The sequence below is a fragment of the Corythoichthys intestinalis genome, chromosome 11 (genome assembly GCF_030265065.1).
Source record: "Corythoichthys intestinalis isolate RoL2023-P3 chromosome 11, ASM3026506v1, whole genome shotgun sequence".
Lineage (NCBI taxonomy): Eukaryota > Metazoa > Chordata > Actinopteri > Syngnathiformes > Syngnathidae > Corythoichthys > Corythoichthys intestinalis.
Window position 1 is genome coordinate 28,531,723 of NC_080405.1, and position 24,616 is coordinate 28,556,338.

The 24,616-nt window shown below is 39.6% G+C and overlaps 1 protein-coding gene across 1 annotated transcript; it reads right to left on the reverse strand.

The window, feature by feature from the left end:
• Positions 1-1,815: 1,815 nt before the first annotated feature.
• Positions 1,816-24,153, reverse strand: adgrg4a (adhesion G protein-coupled receptor G4a). Its single transcript, XM_057849656.1, has 18 exons — positions 24,109-24,153; positions 24,013-24,040; positions 23,897-23,919; positions 23,678-23,820; positions 20,027-20,156; positions 17,277-17,383; positions 16,959-17,175; positions 16,691-16,856; positions 16,470-16,622; positions 14,866-14,997; positions 12,325-12,370; positions 12,079-12,182; positions 9,766-9,887; positions 9,418-9,686; positions 2,754-2,859; positions 2,359-2,642; positions 2,038-2,139; positions 1,816-1,961 (listed from the first exon to the last, which is right to left on the reverse strand). The coding sequence occupies exons 4-18, from the start codon at positions 23,688-23,690 to the stop codon at positions 1,816-1,818; spliced, it is 2,097 nt and encodes a 698-aa protein (XP_057705639.1). The 5' UTR covers positions 23,691-23,820; positions 23,897-23,919; positions 24,013-24,040; positions 24,109-24,153.
• Between the last annotated feature and the right edge of the window lie 463 nt (positions 24,154-24,616).

Sequence of the window (24,616 nt, forward strand, 5' to 3'; positions counted from 1 at the left end):
AGGCTGAGCCCTCACTTTTCTCATCATGAATGATGCCCCGCGAGGAGAGATTTTACATGAAGCCCCAGTCCGAGGTAGATTATTGGTTATGTTTAGCCTTTTCCATTTTCTAACAATTGCTGCAACTATTGATGTATTCTTACCAAGCTGCTTTCCAATTGTCCAATTGCCTTTTCCAGCTTTGTGGAGCTCAACAATTTTTTCTCTGGTGTCTTTTGAAAGCTCTCTGGTGTTGCCCATGGTAGCAGTTGGAATATGACTGACTGTGGGTGCACAGGTGACAATTATGAGCTCAAACGGGTGGTTACAATACTCAGTGCTCAAGTAGGTCAAAATCCAGCGTAGGGCTACTGCACCTTAAAACATGTTTTGTTTTCTCCTTGCTTTGGTTGCTTTCTATTCCTCTTGTGCTTATATCCATTGGTGATTTCAATTATTAGCAGTAGTAGCAGTATTTGTTTTATTTATTTATTTATTTATTATTCTACTTGTGATTAAATGTGGTTTTTATGTATAATTTTATTTTCTATTTCGATTGTTTTTGTTTTTACGATCTATTGATTTTAATGTGATTTTTATGATCTTCATGTTATGTAAAGCACTTTGAATTGCCTTGTGTTGAATTGTGCTATATAAATTGCCTTGCCTTGTGATAACTGTTGTTGTGATTTGATCTAAACAAATAAAAGTTGATTTTTGATTTTATTAGAACACATCAATAACTGAACATTATGGACATGCAGGTGACAATGTTTTTTTTAGGAAACCTATTGATGGTTCCTTGGTTTTATTATCATTATTATTATTATAGTGATTCTTTGTTCCGCTGCCCCTTTGAGCTCAATTTGACCACCTTAGAATGCTTGAAAATTCACCAAAATCGGCAGGCAGGTCAAGACAGGGGCAATCTTCGATACCGCGTAAAGACAAATTCCAAATACATTATGTAGCGCCCCCTAGCAGTCATTCTTTGTCCAGACGACGCTTTGAGCCCTACTTTGACTCCCTCAGAATGCTTCAAAACTCACCAAACTCAACAGCCAGGTGAACACTGGTGAAAATGTAAATGGTGTAAATAAAATGTTAAAAAAAAAAATCAAAATATCCGTAAGTGTGTGTAGCGCCCCCTAGGAACAAAACCAACATTTTTTTTTTTTTTATTAAGGTGAAAGGGGAGGTAACACTGCAAAAGTTAAAACTTAGAACACATCAGTACTATATGAATGGGATACCATACGTGGTGCCCAGACTACCGTTAGTACTACATCCAGTTTTCTTTGGGTGGGCAGAGCGTGTCCGTGGGTTGGCACTAGCACCCCCCCCCAAAGGTGACGCCCCGTAACCCCAGTAAATTACAAATAAATTATTTAAAATTTCAGACAATGTGAGTTCTGGATTTTCATTGTTTAGGGATTATATCTCTATAAGTGGAAATGCATCCATGATTGAAATTCAAGACCTCTGTACCTATTTTCTAAGTGGCTGAACAAAATCACAAGGGGTGCAAATACTTCTGCTCTTTACTGTATTTTACCATTTTTAAATAAAATACTGAATTCATCTATTTTTTTTTTTTATTGAACAAAATCCAAATTGGATTGAATTTGAAGCGCGATGTACAGAGGGATCACTGTATGTACAAAGAGATGTTTCACAGCTTGTAGAAAAACAATAAAAAGCCATTGTTTCCTGCTTATTTTAAAAACTTAATATAACACTGTTATTTGTTGTAAATAGCGTGTCCAGTCCATAGCGTGGCGAGATTACTCTTCAGATGTCTCTTCAATGATCAAATTAAGAAAGCTTGAAGCATTGTCAAGGCATATGGGAGGCACGCTTATGCCCCCTTCCAGTTTTCAGTTCGGCGTCAGATTCCAAAGCATTACTGAGCGTCGAGGTGTTGACGGAAGAGTTCACTCGATGCTCCTTTTTGCGTAGACTGCTTGTTGTCTTGCTGAACCCTGAACACATAATGCCAAACAGACCTCCACGGCACACTCAATGTGGAACTCTCTTCCTCTACAAAAAGGGTAGTACCTGAACAGTCGCTGGATTTTGGTGCACCACAACAAAATTGCATCCTCCATTGTTTCCTGACGTTTTCTTTCATCAGACAATGGAAAAGGAAGACGAAAAAGCCTGCAGACAAACCACATTATCATATTGGTGTTTTAAGTTTGGGACTCGTTAATATGTTAGTCATCTAACTGCGGCTATTTCATTTCAATTCGCTTTTTGTTTTGAGTACCAGTGCAATGCTTCTCCAAATTTAACTTATTGCCTGCCATTCACGGTGCTAGGACGGAGGACTGGCAGCGATTATTCACTTTATTTAGTCGTCTATTATTCTCTCTTTACCTTGCAAAGTGTTGAAAATGGTGAAGAGGTACATGAGGACCACTCTCCCAGGTCCAAAAGAAAAGAAGCCTGTCAGCCAGGTGAGGCCAAGCAGAACGGTGAGACTGGCCACTGCTCTCAGATTCTGCAGGGTGCCACGACTGTTGTTTGCCGCCTTTTTGTTGGCGCCCATCTTGCGAATCTGAAGTAGAACTACCACGAACATAGACATGTTGACCAACAGGACCAGTAGGACCAACGCCACCACTGTTGCGTAGAAGACTGCGTTATCCTGCAGCCAGCAGCTAGACAAATTAAGCAAACTTTATTTAGTTAGTGCTTTTAAGACGATACATAAAATGGTCAGCAATGTTTTCTGGTACCTCTGCCACGTAAAGAGCCAATACTGTACTTACAATTGGTCAGCAGAATGGATCTCTGACGCAGCTGCTGATGCTATAGTGTTGCCGTAAGCGTCTTTATCTATGAGCAGAACCAAGCTGACGACAACTAGAGGAACACCTGAAATGACAGGACAAGGTATACAAATCATTTTTCAGCAACATTCTAAAAGCAGTTAACCTTTGACTGCCATCGTTACACCCTCTTTGAGTTTTGTTCTTGATTCTTTCAGAACTACACAACAATAACTTCCTAATATTGCAGAATTGAGCTTGAAATGTTTTATTTTTTTTAAAGGCAGTATGTTTACTGCCTACTCTTAAATGTCATTTAAGAGAGTTTAGATGTGGTAAAATGGGACAATGTATCACAAGAAATACTTTCATTAGACAAATAATGAAAAATGAAGTATGTATGTTCAAGAAATGTTGAGTCTAAGGCTAATTTCATACTGCAGGTCTTAATGCACGATTCCGATTTTTTTGTGATATCTGTTTTTTCGGCGTGCCTGTTCAGACTGCCTTTGTCGATTTAACCCATTCAAGTATTACGCATGTGCACTAATTTGCAGTCCTCGCTGAGCAAACTGATCCGCATGCGCAGAAGCATCAAAACAAATAACTACGCACTGTGCACTTAAGGCTTATGTGTGTGCGTCATGCACGCACAGTCAGTTTGCCCCGATTCTGCCATGTAAGCAATACTGAAATATTGCCGTTTTGGTGCACAGTAAGAAACTGAGCAGGCTTAACCTTTTCGTCATTGTATTTTTTATGACTGTGATCATGGCTGACTCCTGCGTTGTAAAAGCTGAGTTTAAAGTGCGTATGACACCAAAAAGCATGTGTATTCAATATTTCAAGCCGTGTTTTATGCTCCTGAATGAAATGGACCACTTGGATGGATGTATGTGGAAGTGATCGTTTTATATATTCAATTTTTGAATCCCGTGCCATGAAAATGAGTGACTTCCGGCTTCAGTCTCGGGTTTAGGACGAATGCGAATGGGGTGTTACCCGGGTCAGCTTCTAACAACACAGCATTGCTTTACAGCATGCAAATGGACTACAAATTCAGCTGATTTTGCAGATTAATTTGTTTATTTTTCGCATCACGCCAGCCAAATGGCTGCAGAAAATTGTTGCTGCACCAGGGAGAGGCGTGTGAGCCTTTTTGGGTTTCAAAAGGTTCCCGTTCACTGAGGATATTGGCCAAAACAAGCTCTACTACGGTGGGACCATTGGACTTACAAGGAATTGAGTAAACATCGTATTTTGTATTATGTCAAATACTGGGATCATGGTACGCGTTTTAATATGGAGGTGGCTTGCATTTTGTGGCTGATTGTTCATGAGAATGCCACTCGGCCGACGACCGTCGGCTTGTTTACACAACCCCCTCTATACTCGGCTTATTGGCCTTTTCGTGTGCCCGGTGTTCTGTCAAATTTTCAACCCTAGCAGAAATTGGAACTTTTTGTTAAAAATGGCCGCGAATACAGCGATTACAGAGTAAATTCTACAAACTTTCTTTAAATAAAGGACTATTTACTTACGTTTGATCATGGGCGGACATGTAGAAAGGTTCTCCTCAAACACATCCTGCCACGTTAGCTGCACAACAACTGCACGCTACTCTCTCACTGTTTACGTCTTCACTGTGTAGTAAAGCATTATTTTACGCCATATTCTTGATGACCATGTGGCAGCTACGCGCTGCTCCGACGTCGTCTGGTTTGTCCGGCGGTACTCTCCAGCTGCTTCCCCTGCAAGTTCTCCTGTCTGGAGCAGGGGAACGAGCTGTAACTTGCTCGCCGCCGAGCGGGTTGCCGATCGGCAAAGACAATCGACGACCCTGCCGCCGTGTGATATGATCCGGGCTAGTTTTGCGTGATTTTTCACTTCGCAAAGCGAAAATAAGACTTTGAGACATCACTCGGTTCAGGTTAGCATGTTGGCTAGCTGTCACACCTCTTGGTTTGTTTGCATTTTCCGAAGCCGGGGTTGGGAAATGACAATAGCCAGACTAACTACGGTGGCATAAAATATCGTTTGGGAGGTGTGACAATAAAGGTGAAGTTGACAGTTTTAACTCTTATGGAGTAATTTTGCCATGTCGCACTGAATAAATGCATTTTTATTATTTCATTTCCATTTCGCACAAGACTGTTATTTGTCATCACCATACAATTTATTTAGCGATTGGGGAAAAATACGTCGATAAAAAGAATATCCTGTAAAAATATTGTAGTAGAGAGACTGAAACAATGACATTTTGCGGCTCTCTTCGTCGAATTTTCCTCGTTCTGAATAATTCCCCCTCAATGGGCTGAATTCTAAATCAGATGAAACCATGACCCTGCCGACGTCTTCCTCCTGTTGGGGACACTTGAGCCCTATAATGGTAGGCGTGGCTAAACGGCAGATTAAAAGACTATTTTATCGTCATCTGCGCTTTGCAAAATTGTTGTATATGGTCGAATCGCCTCAAAATATGATTCTAATTCACATAATAATGCTATTTAATGATATTTTGTCGTACGCACTCTAAGCTAGGCGCTAACGCTAATGACCAGCTAGATCGCTGCCTACTTGTGTGCGGCTCTCGCTCTTTGCGGACGTAATTGCTGCGTGAATTCCGATTTGGGAGACTCGACAGTTCAGACTGCCGCCACATTCTTGAAAAATGTGGCCCAGATCGGATTTAAACCACATACGAAAGTGACCCAGATCGGATTTGAAATGGTCCACTTCAATGCGACTTGTCCCGTTCAGACCGTCAAATTAATGCCTCACTCGAGTCAGAAAAACACAATAAAATCGGATTCGTGTATTAAGACCTAGGGTCTGAACTTAGCCTTAGTGATATGAGGAGTGCCACTGTCAACTGCTGGTAGGCATGAACATTTTTAATACTGCATCGGTGCATAATATATATATATATTTTTTTATTAAATCTATTTTTAAATGTTTTTTTCCCCCTCCATTTTATCTTGTACAGCATTTAATAATTATTATAAATAATAATTTCATTTCATTTCGGACTGAATTTGTAATTTGATTGAAATTTTGTATTTATCTGTTGTATTTGTATTTTATTTATTTCGTATGATTGTTGTTTTCTGTTATCTCATTAAATTTTGAATATATATTTTATTTCAGAGTATATGCATAAGCATTACTTAATTTACTGCGTTATTCTTGTTGGAGGTATCATACAGTACTTATAAGAGCTGGGAAACTTTGGGCACCTAACGATTCGATTACGATTACGATTCAGAGGCGCCGATTCGATTATAAAACGATTATTGATGCACCCCACTCCTTTTGTTTTGTACATTAGTTCCAAAATTGTTCAAAAATCCTCTCAGGCTAAACCAAACTACTATTTCAGTATCAAGTTAACATATAGCAGTAAACAAATATACAAAAATAACAGTAAATAAAAAACTCCAGTCCCCATTCTATATCAGCAGCTTTAAACTACTTTCAATTAATGTTGTGAATCAACCGTTAAAGTTGTTAAAATTGCTCCTGTTATTCAATAATTTCTCTTTTGTCTACTTTCAACATGTAAAAGTTTTTAAACTATTTTAAAAATAGATTCAAGTCAATATTTTACCGATTTAGGAGTATTTTAGATAAAAAGTGAATTAGGTTCGCTTGGAAGGTTCGCAACAACAGCCTTGCAGGGAAGTGTCCTGCTTTAAGATGGCGGCCGTTACTAACGCCCGCATCTAGTTTTTTGTAGATGTGCTGGTAACGATACCGAAGGTATATTGCATCTAGTCCTATATAAATGATATCTACCGTAACATAATGTGGCTTGTAGCAGCTTTTCGGCAGCAGTCAGGTATGTTGTTGTGTTTTTTTTTTTATCTCGTGGCATGAGTTGAGCTAGAGCCGTGAGTTGAGCATTGGCGTTACCCGAGGGGCCGGGTAATGAGAAGCATGATGTTTACCTACTCTCGCTCCGTCCCTAATTGTGTACCGAAGACCGCGCGGCGCGCTGAGTGTGTCGTACTTCTGCTTTACTTGGCATATTTCAATAATCGGAATTTGGATGTTTGTGAATCGTTCTCGAATCTTCCACGGCCGAATCGCGAATAATCTAAGAATCGGAAATTTTGCACACCTCTAGTACTTATAAAGTTTGTCACTTTTTGACTCGTGACTGCTATCTCAGGCCTAAAGCGTAAAGCCAACATAAAGTAACGAGCGTTTGTCCTCATCAGACCGGCACCAGAAATGTAAAAACAGCAAACGTGATTGTTGATTGTTCGTAGCAAGTGTTTTTGCCAAACAGAGACTAGGCGTAAGGTCGGTAAAACAGCGATGCAATGGATGTGCACAGGCGTGTGTTCGTCCAGATGTTTGACCTGAAACACTCTCTATTGAAGGGAAGAAAAATACTTTTGGGGGCAGTTAAAATGTCTGGGCTCTGTGTACTCATCAGGGCATTAGTGGAGAATGCATGGAGTTTCAAAAGTATTTTAAATTAACTCCAACAATGTTGTATTGTCCCTTTAAATTAAAAAAATAAATAAACAAAAATTTAAGGCTAAAACAGTTTTGAGGATTGTCTCCCAAATCGGGGGTTATATGGCCAATCCTGAGCCCATGTGTCCTAGTTTTTAAGCATATTACTGAACCTCCAATTGATGCTTCATCATCAGGTAAATTAAGACTAGAGATGTCCCGATCCGATATTTGGATCGGATCGGACGCCGATATGGGCAAAAAAATGCGCATCGGTATCGGATCGGCCGACACGGAAAAATTCCGATCCAGACTTCCGATCCAGTTTTTTAAAAAAATCTGGTCCGGGTTTTCCAGCGCACCGATCTACATAATCCATTCCAGTTTTTGCTTCGGTTTCCCTAAAATCCCGTCCGCATTTTACGGCACTCCTTCAACACACTACATTACCGTCTCCCAATTTACCGAGAGACTTTATCGGTAAAAATGTCAGCTGTGTGGGATCATTTCACCTTAAAGGATGACAAAGACGAAGAGGCAGAGGGCAACATATGCCACAATAAAGTCAAGCGTGGGGGTAAAGCTGTAAGAAGTTTTAACACAGCCAACCTAATCAAGCATTTAGCGAAATACCACCACAAACAATATGAGGAGTATGTTAAGAAAACCGAAGACAAAAACAAAGGTCCTATGCAACTAACACTGGCAGAAACTTTTGCTATGCGTGACAAAGATGTATGAGAATAAAATACATGGCGTCTCAAATAAACTTGATTTACTTCATTATTGTGTTATCATTCAATACGTTTTCTTGAACGCCATTTTGTCCAGTGACGTCAGATTGAAACAACTTGGAAGTCGGGGTAGTTATTTTTTTCTCCGACTTCGCGACTTGGACCTCCCAGTTCGAGTGGCGTTCCAATGATATTTTCCTAATCGGAGGCCGGAAAAGTCCGACATCATCTTTGTTGTGCGATGATTTTATATTGACGATCAGCAAAGGGTGTAACTAAAAAAAGGCAGTTTACAGTGTGGGCTATAATGTAGCCGTCGTTTTTCCTCTACTATTTAATCGCTTATAGGAAGGCAGGTTCGCTGGAGGTCAAAATGTCTTTAGATAGCCAAAATAAAAAAACACCTCGTCGCGATCAGCCATCATTGTTGTTTACATTTGCTTGGAACGCTTTGAGGTCGCAACTGGTACCATCCGAGTGCGATAAATCCGCCTTCCCACTTCTCTGGAATGCAGCATAAACGTCATGCTTGTCTAATAGATATCATATGTATATAGAACTAGATGCAAAATGACAGACTCGACGCCGTTGGCAACACTTGCACTGAAAACTACGTGCGTTAGTAAACAGCTGCCATCTTAAAGCTGGAGACTTCCCTTGTAGGCTGTTGTAGTGAACCTGTTGTAGTGAACCTTCCAAGCGAACCTAATTAACTTTTTATCTAAAATACTCCTAAATCGGCAAAATCTTGACTTGAATCTATCTTCAAAACAGTTCTAAAACTTTCACATGTCAAAAGTAGACAGAAGGGAAATTATGGAATAACGGGAGCAATTTTAACTACTTTAACAGTTGATTCGCAAAATTAAATTAATTGAATGTAGTTTAAAGCTGCTGATAAAGAATGGGGACTTGAGTATTTTATTTACTGTTTTAAAATGTTAACTTGATACTGAAATAGTCGTTTATTTAAACCTGAGAGGCTTTTTATACAATTTTTGTAACTAATGCACGAAACATTAAAAGCATCAATAGCTTGGGAAGTTTGTGGGATTTTCCACTGACAGTTTACAATATTATTTGCACGTTTTGCACGACTATGCCATTTCTGTTTGTTATTTAGAATGTTTTGTGTTTGTCACTGAATAAACAGGTCATTTTCTTGTTACCAACCATTGTGTGTTATTCAAACTCACCTAATTCAGCTGGCTAGTTGTTATCAAGAGTACTAAAACCCTTTTCAACATGAGTCTGACAACTAAGTAAGGAGGCTAAATAACTTTAAACTTTAATACATGCTCAGATAGACCGGTATCGGTATCGGCCAGTATCGGATCTGAAGTGCAAAACAATATCTGTATCGGATTGGAAGTGCAAAAACCTGGATCCGGACATCCCTAATTAAGACACCTTCAAAGCACACTTTGTGTTCCTTATCAGTTGGAATAAGGAAGTCTTTTTCTCACCCCATCCGATAGCACAGAACTTGAGGATGTAAGCAGGCACATATGTGTTGAAGACCTTGACCAGGGCAAAGTACATATGGATGGCTTCCAGGGCCATCCAGGTAAAAGAGGCCAGTAGGAAATAGTGCAGCGCGACAGCGGTGACAATGCACAAGCTGTAATTGGAAAATGACGCCAGCCACGAGTCCACCAGGAAAAGCATGTTCAGTCCTAGCAAGGCCACCGACAGGTTGATGAGGATTTTTGATGGATAGTCCCGGCGGAGCTTTCTGGAATGATGCCGTGTACTGTCTAATTATTGTGAATTCATGAACGATTGGACCCTAGTTTTGCTTTCGAATGACTCACGCAAAAGCGAGGTAGGTGAGGAGCGTGATCCCCAGGAAGATGGAGGATAGACCGCAACCAACGTATGAAATGACGGTCAACATCTGACTGTCCGCCTCACTGATGGGAGTTCTCGACACATCCTGAAAACAAAAATATTGGCCTGGCCACTGACAAAATCTTTTGAAGACCTCAGTTATTTATTAACATTATGCTGTAATAATCAAGCCAAGATATTGATCGCCATCAATGGCACTGAAACATGATCATTCACTCTTAGCCTTCCCAGTTTGATGATTTGGAGTCTTTAAGAACTGGACAGATATGTTACTGTAACCATAAAAATACGGCCATCAACTGAGTTAAAATACATAAATTTTAAAGTCTTGAAAAGCTCAACATACTGGACATCTTTTTGTGAGTACCAAAAACAGTTTGATGCTCTACAAACATTTCATTACACATTAAAAACAATTCTGAGTATTTTGAATAAACTAGTTTGTAAGAATGTACATACAGTGGGGCAAATATGTAAGTATTTAGTCAACCACTAATTGTGCAAGTTCTTCCACTTGAAAATATTAGAGAGGCCTGTAATTGTCAACATGGGTAAACCTCAACCATGAGAGACAGAATGTGGGAAAAAAAACATAAAATGACATTGTTTAATTTTTAAAGAATTTATTTGCAAATCATGGTGGAAAATAAGTATTTGGTCAATACCAAAAGTTAATCTCAATACTTTGTTATATACCCTTTGTTGGCAATAACGGAGGCCAAACGTTTTCTGTAACTCTTCACAAGGTTTTCACACACTGTTGCTGGTACAGTGCCCTCCATAATTATTGGCACCCCTGAAAAAGATGTGTGTTTTAGCTTCTAATATTTTTTTAAACTCAAATAATATGGGACCTTAATGGAAAAAAAGAGAAAAAGCCAACCTTCAATACAAGTGCATTCATTCAGTGGGGAAAAAAAATCCCACATAAAGAAAAAAATATTTGACATCAAATAATGTGTGTCACAATTATTAGCACCCCTGGTGTTAATACTTTGTACAACATCCTTTTGCCAACAAAACAAGATCTGGGGACTGAGATGGCCATGGGAGGAGCTTGATTTTGTGTCTGGTGAACCATTTCTGTGTAGATTTGGCCATATGTTTAGGGTCGTTGTCTTGCTGAAAGACCCAGTGACGATCCATGTTCAGCTTTCGGGCAGAGGGCAACAGATTTTGATTTAAAATGTGGGTTGAGACCTGGAGGCTGGCTAGGCCACTCAGGACCTTGAAATGCTTCTTACCAAGCCACTCCTTTGTTGCCCTGGCTGTGTGCTTGGGATCATTGTCATGGTGAAAGACCCAGCCACGTCTCATCTTCATTGCCCTTGCTGATGGAAGGAGATTTTCACTCAAAATCTCTCGATACATGGCCCCATTCATTCTTTCCTTTGCACAGACCAGTCGTCCTGGTCCCTTTGCAGAAAAAAGCCCCAAAGCGTGATGTTTCTACCCCCATGCTTCACAGTGTGTATGGTGTTCTTCGGATGCAATCCAGTATTCTTTCTCCTGCAAACACGAGAACCTGTGTTTCTATCAAAAAGTTCTATTTTGGTTTTATCTGACCGTAACGCATTCTCCCAGTCCTCTTCTGGATCATCCAAATGCTCTCTAGCGAACCGCAGACGGGCCTGGAAGTGTACTGGCTTCAGCAGGGGGACACGTCTGGCAGTACAGGATTTGAGTCCCTAGCGGCGCATTGTGTTACTGATAGTAGCCTTTGTTAGTGTGGTCCCAGCTCTCTGTAGGTCATTCACTAGGTCCCCCCGTGTGGTTCTGGGATTTTTGCTCACTGTTCTTGTTATCATTTTGACGCCACGGGGTGAGATCTTGCATGGAGCCCCAGATCGAGGGAGATTGTGAGGGAGAGTGGTCTTGTATGTCTTCCATTTTCTAATAATTGCTCCCAAAGTTGATTTCTTTTCACCAAGCGAAGAGTTACAGAAAACGTTTGGCCTCCGTTATTGCCAACAATGGGTACGTAGCAAAGTATTGAGAGGAACTTTTGGTATTGGCCAAATATTTATTTTCCACCATGCTTTGCAAATAAATTCTTTAAAAATCAAACAATGTGATTTTCTGTTTTTTTTTCCACATTCTGTCTCTCATGGTTGAGGTTTACCCATGTTGACAATTACAGGCCTCTCTAATCTTTTCAAGTAGGAGAACTTGCACAATTGTTTTTTTTTTGGCAATTATAGGACCGTTCAGCTCCGTATGTATTTTTTTGTCTAATAGTTGCTTCCTTTGACAAAGCACACACACCAATGACTCACCAGCAACACAGCGAAATGTGTGAGGTGCTCACACAGACACCTAGTCTGGTCAGGCAAAAGACTTTGGGTTTCACAACCCATGTCACTCCATCCGCCCCGCCCACCTGACACACATATTACATGCACACATATTATTACAGTCACTTATCAGAGGGCAGATAAAAATCCCTGCACTTTTATTGAACCCTCTCAACCAGGAAGCTCTTTCATCCCACAGTAAAGCCTTAAGACGCAATACAAACTCACCGTTTTCTTGGAAATCCCAGAACACACACAGCACCTCGTGGTTTGACTAATAGGCCACAGAAAAACAAAGCGTTAAACTGTGTTAGATAACAGTGTGGTAAATTTGACAAGAACAATATATACAGTATGTGGCGGAAAACACTCAGGTGACTTCAAGTTCCGCTCTGAAACCCCCAATTTGGCCAAATTTCAAAATTGTCCGATATGCATGTGTGATACATCATTGGAAAGCTTAAAATCTCAATTTTCTGGGGGAAGAAAAATTTTGAACAGGGAAAAAAAAATAAACAGCGAAATCCTAACTGGAGATGAGAGCATGAGAAAGCATAACTAAAGACGCCATGATTTTAACGAGATATTACCGCGTACGTACCTTGTTTCGATCCAAAAACAGTGTAGCATGTATAACCGAGTGCCAAGACACATCTGTGAATGGCCACAGCTGGATTCTTTGGGGATTTTATGGGGGAAACATTGTAACATAACAAGGGTAGCATGCAGAAATCGCAGACATCAGGGAGTGGTCAGGATTTTGGCTGTCTGCTTCGGGCCATTGTCATGTTGGAAGACCCAGTCAGACCCATTTTCAGTGCTCTAACTGAGGGAAGGAGGTTATTCCCCCAATATCTCACAATAGGCCCTGGTCATCCTCTCCTTAATACAGTACAGTCGTCTCGTCCCATGTGCAGAAAAACACCCACAAAGCATGACGCTACCACCCCCATGCTTCACAGTAGGGATGGTGTTCTTAGGATGGCATTCATCATTCTTCTTCCTCCAAACACTATGAGTGGAATTAAGAATAAAAAGTTTCATTTTGATCTCAAATGACCACATGACTTTCTCTGGATCATTCAAATGGTCATTGGCAAACTTAAAACGGGCCAGAACATGTCCGGGTTTAAGCAGGGAAACCTTCCGTGCCATCCATGATTTTAAACCATAACGTCTTACGTGTAACAGGACTTTGGAAGTGGTGGTCCCTGCTCCTTTCAGGTCATTGACCAGCTCCTCCTGTGTAGTTCTTGGCTGATTCCTCATCATTTTTAGGATCATTGAGACCCTTCGAGGTAGATCTTGAATGGAGCCCCAGTCCGAGGGTGATTGTCAGTCGTGTTTAGCTTTTTCCCTTTTTTAATAATTGCCCCAACTGTGGATCCTATATCACCAAGCTACTTGTCAATTGCCCTGTAACCCTGTCCAGCCTTGTAGATGTCTACAATTCTGTCTTTGGTGTCTTTGGACAGCTCTTTGGTCTTGACCATGTTAGGAATTGGACTCTTCCTGATTGTATGGGGTGGACAGGTGTTTATATGCAGCTAACCGCCTCAAACTGGTCAAAAAGTCAGACTCAAAAAGTCCACCTCTACTTATTCATTGGACTTTTTAACTGGTCTTTGAGGCTCACAATTGTAGCTATAGACAAGTGTTCAAATACTTATCTGCAGCAGTATAATACAAATAAATTGTTTTTAAAAAATCATACACTGTGATTTCAGATTTTTATTTTCTCAAGCCACAGTGGAAAAGCAACTTACATGAACATTTAAAACCCATCCATCATTTTTAAGTGGTAAAACTTGCAAAATTGCAAGGTGTTCAAATACTTATTTTCCTCACTGTTAGATTAGCATTCATGTCTTCTTTGACCTTTATCATATCATTTACTCTGCAAATGCGAGTTAAATGGGCTAATCTGTTATCAAGTTATCGTAATTTTCAGACTATTTACTGCTCCTTTTTTCCCTCATTTTGAATCCTGCGGTTTATAGTCAAGTGCGGCTTATTTTTTGATTTACTTGGGTTAACACTATATTTCACATGGCGTCATAAGACTGTCATAAGACCGTCATAATTATGACATGACACTGTCATTGGCATTAATGAATGCTTATGACAGATGTCATTAAGTGTCATCTGGCAATTTTGTCATTAACTCCATTTATGTCCAGCTCGGATCTTTTACGTCCATTCAAAAGTGGGATAATTTGCTGGATGACACTAAATGACATCTGTCATAAGCATTCATTATTGCTAATGGCAGGCAGTGTCATGTCATAATTATGACGGTCATATAACAGTTTAATGATCCCGCTGTCAAATATAGTGTTACCAGTAAATATCTTTTGGTGTAAATATCCCATAATACTGTGAGGGCAGTTGCGGCTTATAGACTGGTGCGGCTTTTCTATGAACAAATCCTGTATTCGTGTCAAATTTCGTGGGTGGCGGATTACAATCAGGTGCACCTTGTTGTCAGAAAATTACAGGTATCACAATATTCCTTTTTGTAAACTCTGTGACGTTTGACCTTTAACCTCAAATTTTATCATCTCTGTTTCACATTACAAACATATCCTGCAAGTTTGAAAATGATCACTTTATTTTGAGTTATTTTGAATAAAAGCATCGATGTAGAGAACCGAATACATAATTTATGCCTTCATTCCGTTTTACCTTCTGACGGATGTAAAAAATGAATATCAAAAGTGTTATTCTGTCTGGCTGATTTCACTGAACTGTGTAAGTCAAAGGTCTCACCTGCTTTGCTTTGAGATGACGGAGCGTAATCACCACCCGCTCACCGTTAGCCAGGTTGTTAACGTGGCTGCCATTAATGGTCGCCGACACGATGTAAGAGTTCAGTGTTGTTGCGTTGGATGTTTTGGGGTCCTGTCAGGAATACCAAAATGTGTTTTGTTTTGTTTTCTTTCAAATCAACTGCATTAAAGTATTAAATAGGGTTGTTCCGATCATGTTTTTTTGCTCCCGATCCGATCCCGATCGTTTTAGTTAGAGTATCTGCCGATCCCGATATTTCCCGATCCGATTGCTTTTTTTTTTTTTGCTGCCGATTCAATTCCAATCATTCCCGATAATTTTTCCCGATCATATTCATTTTGGCAATGCATTAAGAAAAAAATGAGTAAAACTCGGACGAATATATACATTCAACATACAGTACATAAGTACTGTATTTGTTTATTATGACAATAAATCCTCAAGATGGCATTTGCATTATTAACATTCTTTCTGTGAGAGGGATCCACGGATAGACAGACTTGTGACTTTGTATATTGTGACTAAATATTGCCATTTTGTGTATTTGTTGAACTTTCAGTAAATGATACTGCAGCCATTCAACCCAAATGCATGATGGGAAGTGGACCCATGACTGTGTGTAGTGCTACCAATAGATATATCTTCTCTGCGTTGGGAAAGAAAGTAAGGTTTTGAGACAAAGATCAGTTGCTACATTGCTTCCTCACATTGCTTCCCATGATATTTCTAATCGTGGGGAGAGGGATTGTGAGGCATTAGCCAATTAAAAAAAGGCTTCAAAGGCTGCCATAATTTACTCTTCTCATTTTACGTTGCTGTTTATCTCTCTGTATAGGTAAAACGGCGCCATTACCAATTGAGTTCGACAATGCATGAGTGGGTCGTGCAGCGCATGCATTAATTGCGCTAAATATTTTAACGTGATACATTTTTTAATAGAGTAATTGCTGCCATTATCGGGATAAATTTGATAACCCTACCTTAAGCCTAAACTAAAGACTTTGGGTGAGTGTAACATATTATGTCATTAACGTTAAATACAATTAGAAAACGATTTAATTGTATATACTGTATATATATATATATATATATATATATATATTTAAAAAAGGCATGGCCGATATTTTTTTGCCGATTCCAATACTTTGAAAATGACGTGATCGGACCCGATCGATCGGGATGCCGATTGATCGGAACATCTCTAGTATTAAACTAACTTGCTTGTGGGTGAATATCAATGTCAAGTGAACGTTAATATCAATAATGAGTGATCATGAAAACTTATTATGGTCACCTGTAAAGCAAGATAGGTAAATGTACAAGGTTCTGTTTGGGAAATCATTGGCTTGGATGATCTCAATAGATAATGACATTCTGTTGTTTGTTGTTACGACTGCCAACTGGGACAAGTTAGCCTACCTAAGTACTGTATCCACCAAATCCCCCCTGATTGCGAGGCATACAAAGGAAATACTATTTCAGTGTGTTGCAACCATATTGAGTCATCATTGTTAGTCCTTGAAATACAATAAAAAGAGGCAAGATAGAATCAACGAGAGCAGAAAGAATTCACACCACCAAACCTGGAAAAGATCTTGTGTTCCATAGAACTGAAACTGAACCCGGGTTTTGTTCTGCTGTCCAGGCGGAAGGAAGCTATGGAGTGAAGAGGGAAGAGATATGGTTGCATTTGACCCTGGGATTGGTTTTCCTTCGAAACTCTGGTTGATAGATACCTGAAAAAAATCAAATAATCAGTAAGTCCAATCAGACAAATGCGAAGAAAGTTAGTTTGTGAAATTACATTTGGCCTTTGGGATGAAGAGACAGAGTCCGCACTGAATGTTAATCCGTTGAATTCCTTGGAGTCCACGTTGACCATGGACAGAGCCAAGGAAGGAGCCGTCAGACTTAACGATTCACCAAGTAAATCCATAGTGTTCCCCATTGTATCAGTAAGGTTTAGTATGCTAGTATTTTGGGCAAAGTAAACATGAGTTTCAGTTATCGACACAATGTCTCAAGGAACCAAGACGAAAATGGACAAGGAGTTGGTCTCTGAATTTCTTCACCTGTCAGCCACTGGAGCCATGTCCGTGTCAGAAATCAAGATATCTGAGAAAACTTGAACGATGTTGCTGCCGAGCGCCGGCGTAACGGTGGTTACATTTACGACCTGGTTGAGTTTCTCTACCACCGTTTTGAGCTCAGCGGGTGGAATCTGTGTGCTGTTGCCCAGCGTCGTGTTTATTAGGTCTTGGATAATATCCACGACCTCAGCGGCGTTATCTGAAAAGCAACAGTAAGATTTGACGTGAAATTCCCCTTTCCTTGTCACAGCATTATTAGAATTTCTACAATTGGAATCTGAATGGCATTGATCATCTTACCAGTGGTGACGGTGATATTGTCAAGGTCAGAAATGCCCACAATCGGCTCACAATCTGACATATCCGGATTGGCCCAGCTGGTTGTGTCGTTTTCAATGTGTAACTTACTGAATACAATCAGATGAATTATGAATTAGCATTACGTAGGTATTTCCTCCCCATTTTGCCAGAGGAGATTTCTCCAATCAGTGCACTCCAATAGATGCACCACTAGTAAAAAAAACACATACAGTGGGGAGAACAAGTATTTGATACACTGCCAATGGGTTTTCCCATTATTTATTTAACCAAGACAGACCAAATTAGAAAACAGTGGAAATGGCTTGAACCAGGGTTTTAACCTTTTTCGCTGTGGTCTAAATGTGTGAAGTGTCAGACAAATGAGGAAGGTTTGTGAAAGTGGAAAGGAAGTCTGTATTTCTGTTTTTTGTTTAATTCCATTAACTCCAATGGCTCCGGCCAATGTTTTATTTTTAGAATCCCCATTTTGGTCAACATGCTTTTGTAATAATAAGATCACGCTTACTTGACTCTGAAGAACTCAGAGATGTAACTGAAGGCCCATCATTACATGAACTATTCAGGCTACATCACAGTTGAACCAGGCCATCTCCATGGTAACAGATTGTTCCGACTGAGGTTAATAAGATGTATGAAGTAAATAGAGCCATATGAAAAGATTCCTCACCCTATGTCATCATCATCTTCCAAGATGATGTTAAGTCCCATGTTGACGCGTAATCCCCTGGATCGGGCTTATTGCACCGTTTCATGATATATTTATGACTTTTAATATTTACCTAAGGCTTTGCAGTAGTCTAGCGCCTCGGTTCATAGGTTATGTGTTTGAATTTCATCTATGCCTTTCCTGTGTGGAAATTGCATGTGTTTGTCCCGCATCCTCAAAACGTTTGCTTCGTGGGTTTATTGAACACTCGAAATTGTCCGAAGGTGTGAACGTCAGTACAAATGGTTGTTGGTTTAAACAGCCTTGCGATTGGTTTACCCTGTCTCTCATTCAGCGTTATTAAACAGGATGGATGCATAGACTTCATAATTACTTGACTGGACACATTTGGCATTCATTTTGTCACGCCTTCCTATAGGAGGCTGGACTTCATTTAGTAGTACTTAGTCAAAGTCAGTAAAACTCTCACACATGCTGCGAGCCCAAGCGGGATTTTTAAAAAAGTACGAAAGCTGTACCGCATACAAACAGGAGTGTCTCAGGAGTGATATATTTGAGGATTCAAGGTAATCATTATATTTTTCGTACCATGCATGCATTTTGAAACGTTGTGGAAAAAATATCCATGGGAGAAATTAGCCGCCAAAGCATTGGCATTATACCTCGCAATATTTACGTAAAATAACTGCCAACTGCCTGGTTTTTTGCTTTAAACCAAGAATCGAGACTGTTTCACGTCCATATCTATAAAGAATTCAGTGATTTAAGCATTTATTCACAAGAATTTTCAACGGAAAAAGCTCTTTGTTTTGTTTACACGTGACGGGGGCTAATTTTTTTTTAACTTACTAGCCTCATAGTTCGCGATATTTACACAAAATAAATGCTACCTGCACTTTTTTTTTTTTTTTTTGCTTTAAACCAAGAATTGAGACTGTTTTACGTCCATATCTATAAAGAATTCAGTGATTTAAGCATTTATTCAGAAGAATTTTGAACGGAAAAGCTCTTTGTGTACACACGGCGATGGATAATTTTCTTAATTGTCTCGCCTCATAGTTCGCAATATTTACGCAAAATAAATGTTATTTGCACTTTTTTTTTTTTTTTTTTTGCTTTTAACCAAGGATCGATAGTTTTACATCCACATCCATAAAGAAATCAATGATTTAAGCATTTATTCACAAGAATTTTCAACAGAAAAAGCTCTTTGTGTACACACGGCGATGGATAATTTTCCTAATTGTCTCGCCTCATAGTTCGCAATATTTACGCAAAATAAATGCTATTTGCACGTTTTTTTTTTGTGCTTTTAACCAAGGATCGATAGTTTTACGTCCACATCTATAAAGAATTCAGTGATTTAAGCATTTATTCACAAGAATTTTCAACGGAAAAAGCTCTTTGTTTTGTGTACATGTGGTGGGGGCTAATTTTCGTAACTTACCTGCCTCATAGTTCGCAATATTTACACAAAATAAATGCTACCTGCACGTTTTGTTTTGTTTTGCTTTTAACCAAGAATTGAAACTGCTTTACGTCCATATCTATAAAGAATTCAGTGACTTAAGCATTTATTCACAAGAATTTTCAACAGAAAAAGGTCTTTGTTTTGTTTACACATGGCAGGGGCTAATTTTCGTAACTTACTAGCCTCATAGTTCGCAATATTTACGCAAAATAAATGCTATTTGCACATTTTTTTTTTTTTTGCTTTTAACCAAGAATCAATACAGTTTTACATCCATATCTATAAAGAATTCAGTGAGTTAAGCATTTATTAACAAAATATAAAAAATAATAAGGATTTTATTAGGGAACGACTTTGAATTTTTTGATGCCGTTGCTCATGGAGACTCATATATGCCTAAGGTAGGTGCCTGTTGTGGTTTTAGGTCGGTAGCAGCTTTGGTTTTGAAAATATTTGAAGTTTTTCAAAATAGCCCCCTACTGATTGGCCCCGCGCCCCGTTTCATGTCAATATATTATGAAGTCTATGGATGGATGAATGACTGTTTGGACAGTTCAAAGCTACCGTTTAAGTCCTACTTGCATTCCTTACCATAGCCTGAAGGCTCGCTGTGAACTTGGCTTTCTGCACCCCATGACCTGAGTCTCTTGAGGATAGGTCTCAGGCCAAAAATATTCACCGTAGATCGTCACAGTCAAGTTTTCTAAACAGTTTTGAGGAACTGAAAGAGAAAAAAACACTCAAATTTTCAACTTTCCATTAGTACTAAATCTCACAACAGTTTCAAAAGCTGCAAAAAAACTTGAATCCTTTGTAGAGCTCTCATTGAGCTCATTGGCTGCCATTGGCGGCACTAGATGTCCAATTCATTTTGAATGGGATGGGCTGGTAGCAAATGATTGCTGTCAGATCTCCTATTTAACAAGGATTGGACATCTAGCACTATCAATGGCACTGAAACATGGGCATTCACAGCCAGTCCTCTCAGTTTAAATAAATTGGACGTCTATCATTTCAATGGCAGGAAATGACTTGAAAGCAAATATTCTTTTATTTAATAATTTTAAACATTTTAAACTTGTTTTTTTCTTTTGAATTATTTTTTTGTCACCACCTCTTGATTTTGGCGTCACTGTGTTCTGGGACTTATTTGGGCGGATCCGGTACCTCTCGTGTGTAGAAAATAATAATAATATAAAAACGTTTTAAAAAATGTATTGTATTGTATTGTAACGTGGACAAAGAGTCAAACGCTTTGCTACAGTCCCTTTCACATACTCCAAAACACCGGGAATGTCGCGGGATTAACCCGTGTAGCAATTGTGTGTGAAAACAGTTTCCCGTGTCGACTGAAAAGGAGAGTACGTGGACATTTCACGGGTCGCGTCCTAATGTCATGTCCGGGACTTCCCCGGGAAGTGGTGTGCGTGAGAGCAGGCGTTAAATTCCAGGGTCACAGCACGATGGCTGATAAAGGTAAATATCATAGCGGTAAAACGCAAAGCAGTAAACAAACATGGCAATTATAAACATAGCAAGCGGGAAATATCTAAATTAAACTGAAAACATAATTAAAATGTCCAAATATTGCGTTCGGGCCGGGCCGGGGTTCTCACTCACTAACTTTTTAAGATAAATATATATTTATATATGTATACTCAAACGATTTATGGATGTTAAACTAAGAAATTGTGTTGGTTTTCTCCTAGTGTGACTTGTCCCTGTGATTGCCCATTGATTTCACCTGTTATGCCTCCTAGTGTATCCTCCAATCTGCATCCAACTGTGCTCACCTGTTCCTCGCTGTGTCGTTACCCCTCGTCTCTGTGTGTGTGTATATAAGCTTCCAGTTTCGGTTCACTCTTTGTTGCGTCGTTTTCTATGTCAATGTAGATGTCGGAGTCCTGTCCAAGCCCTTGTGAATTAGTCCCTCTGATAAAGTAAGTTTTGTTTGAACCTTGCCTTTTTGATCCCCAGTCCTTTTGATGTACTTTGTGCTTTTGGTTAGTTATTAAAACGTGTTTTGAGTTCACCGCCACCTGCCTTGCTGCTTTTTGTTTCCCTGGAATTGGGTCCACACCACCTGCCTTCCCGCGTTTCCCTGACAGAAATACTTGTTTAAAGTAAGTCATTTGGATAAAAAAGCGAAGGCGCTGTATGGCCATTGCAAACAGTATAAGTGCAGAGCCATAGGGTGCCATGCCCCCTTTTTAATCTTCCCCTCTGTGTGTCCGCAAAACCGCATCTGTTTATTTATATTTAACAGACTTTTCCAGCCTTATTTCATTGTTTAAATGCATTTAAAGTGATCCTAAAAATATGTAGAATATTTAAACATTGACAAAACTTGAGATTTTTTTTTGTCTACCAACTGAGAATTCGTTACAAAAGACACATGCAAGCATCGTCACAAATGTGATCACACAAAACGCAACCAGTCCGTTTTCCCACGCAGCAAGCAGTGCTGTCCAGGTCTGACTGGCGCATCCCATCCTTTTCATCCTTATCCTGAGTCCTCACAAATAAAACATAAAATTTCGGGGGTTGGGGGTTCGGGCTTGAGCATACATATGAAATATAAAATTTCGTTGTTTTTTCGGGCTGGAGCCTACAAATAAAAGATAAATTTCGGGTTTTTATCGGGCTCGGGCCTGCAAATCAAGTTCATTGACCGGGCTCGGGCCGGGTCGGGCTTTAATGCCCCCGGACCGGTTCGGATCGGGCTGGATTTTTTTTTTAGGCCCCATTTTAACACTTGCCACCACTTAGTCTTGAGCTTAAATTGGCTGGAGTTACGACATTGGGAACGCTTCCTCCGGAACAAAACATGATTTGACCAACGTTGTGACACCCGATGCTGACCAAGCAGCCCTCGTGCTGTGCAGAGTATATCCTAAATAATTGTAAATTGTTGTCATAACATTTATACCATGGATATCATTTGAAATTGATGCTTGTAAGTCCCACAGCATTGCAAGTGGGCATTTGCGTGTTGTTTCAGCACAATTTTCTGTGCATATTCCGGGACCTGTACCCATCTTGTCATCCCTGCGTTATGTGTTCTTTGCATTCCGGCACCATATGATTTACAAATTAAGCACTGCTAGAAATCATAAAGGGTCATCTTCAAGTAATCTCTTTGAAAGCTGTTAATAAAAAGGCATAGACTTGACCATCAGTTGACGACGAGGGGCAAATAGACGTGCTTCCGTGCTCAGGCAGTAGTAACATCGGTATTCAACTTAAATAAGTTGTGATTGTATGTAGAAAAATGCTAATTTTGCTTTTATTGAGTAAAATTAAGATAATTCTGCATGCTTTCCTCAAATATTAAGTTTCTGATGTAAAAATTGAGTGATTTATTAGCTGTTGAAAAGTTGCAATTATGGGAAAAAACTTCTCTACATTTGGTGATTTTTGTGCATCTAGTGTAAAATTTGAGAATTTTATAGCCAATTTTGTTGTCAGGAAATGCTGGGCGGGCAGGTGTGTGTGGACCCAAACGCAGGAAAAGTGAAGCGAGGCAAAAAAGGCGGTGCAAAAAATGATTTAATTAAGGCCGACAGAAAAAACAAAGTACAAACCAAAACTGAGGTGACCCCAAAAAACACAGTAGCAAACAAAACTCAGGTTACTAACAAAAGGCTGGGTATCAAAAAACTTACTTGGAACACGAGGGCTCGGATAGACAACGACTTTGACACTGACATAGACATTGACGATGACGCAACAATGACTGAAAAGAAACAGGGAGCTTATATACGCACGCAGACAAAGGGTAACGAGACAATGAGGAACAGATGGGTGATACAGGTGGACGCAGATTGGAGGATACACAAGGAGCGGTACACCAGGTGAAATCAATGGCAATTACAAGGACACACTAGGAGGGAATCAACACCAAACCTAACATTTGTTATACCTGTATAACCCCCCCCCCCCCCCCCCCAAAAAAAAAAAAAAAAAACTGGATTTTACTACAGTATTGTCACTGCTCATGGAGACTCTATATGCCTAAAGGAGGTGCCTGATTTGGCTTTAGGTCGCTAGCGGCTTTGGTTTTGAAAATATTTGAATTTTAAGTTTTTGAAAATAGGCCCCCTACGGATCGGCCCCAAACTTCGTGTCCCATCAACTGATAGTGAAGTCTATCAAAAAGGCATTTTATACCTCACACTATTTTTTTCAATGTACAAATGTGATACATTTGACCTCAGAGGTGCCAACGTAACTCATACTCACATATTTGATCCATCGATATATTTGTAGTTTGAATACCAATGGAACCATTTTCGTATGTGGCTGAGAGGGTTGCATTTAAAAAATGTTTAAAGTCCTCAACATGGCCTCCATGTGGACGCTGAACATGGAAGTCACATGTGTACCTGTTGTTGAAATACAAAATGCACACCATTTTAACTTGGGGGGATAACAAACTGAGCTTGCAGAAAAGTCACCTACTGTTTGAGCCAGTCATAGACGCGCTAGGAGAACAGGAAAACAAATGTTTGCATTAATCAAATACTATTTTTCACTTTCACACTACAGTATGTGCTAGCTTTCACTCTAACACTCACCGTCTGTACATCGAATCCCTCAGCGACTCTACAAATACACAAAAGGTTCAGCAATGACTTTTGGATCAATGGAAGCTTAGATGAGTCGTGACGTACCTCCAGGAACTTTCCGCTATGACTAGATTCCATACTTGTAGGTTGGTGTTCTCTACCAGTTTTTCTTTCAACTTTTGAGAAAAGAGAATTCAATGAGTGTACATATCCCCTGGACCAAAACAGATTGTTCTCTTTGTCATGGTCTTACCCACTGATCGATTATTTCCTTTGGTTTCGTGGTGTTGCCGATGAAATCCAATTTAATTCTGAGCCTCAGAAAAAGATCTGCTTCAACTGCAGGGCAGTAATAATATAAAGTGCATGAATGACCATCTTTTTAGAATTCTGCGTACATACTTATGTATATGGCGGGAAACACAGACAAACTGAAAAAGCAGTTTCTGCTCTTGCACTTCTCTTTAAAAGAAACTGCTGTATTTTAAGCCAAAACAACTGTTGTGTTTGATAGAACAATATGTCTATATGTTGGCATAACAGATCCATGGCGCATTAAGCCCCCAAACTATTTTTAATTTGCCCGTTTTACCCTGAAAACCCCCATTTACAG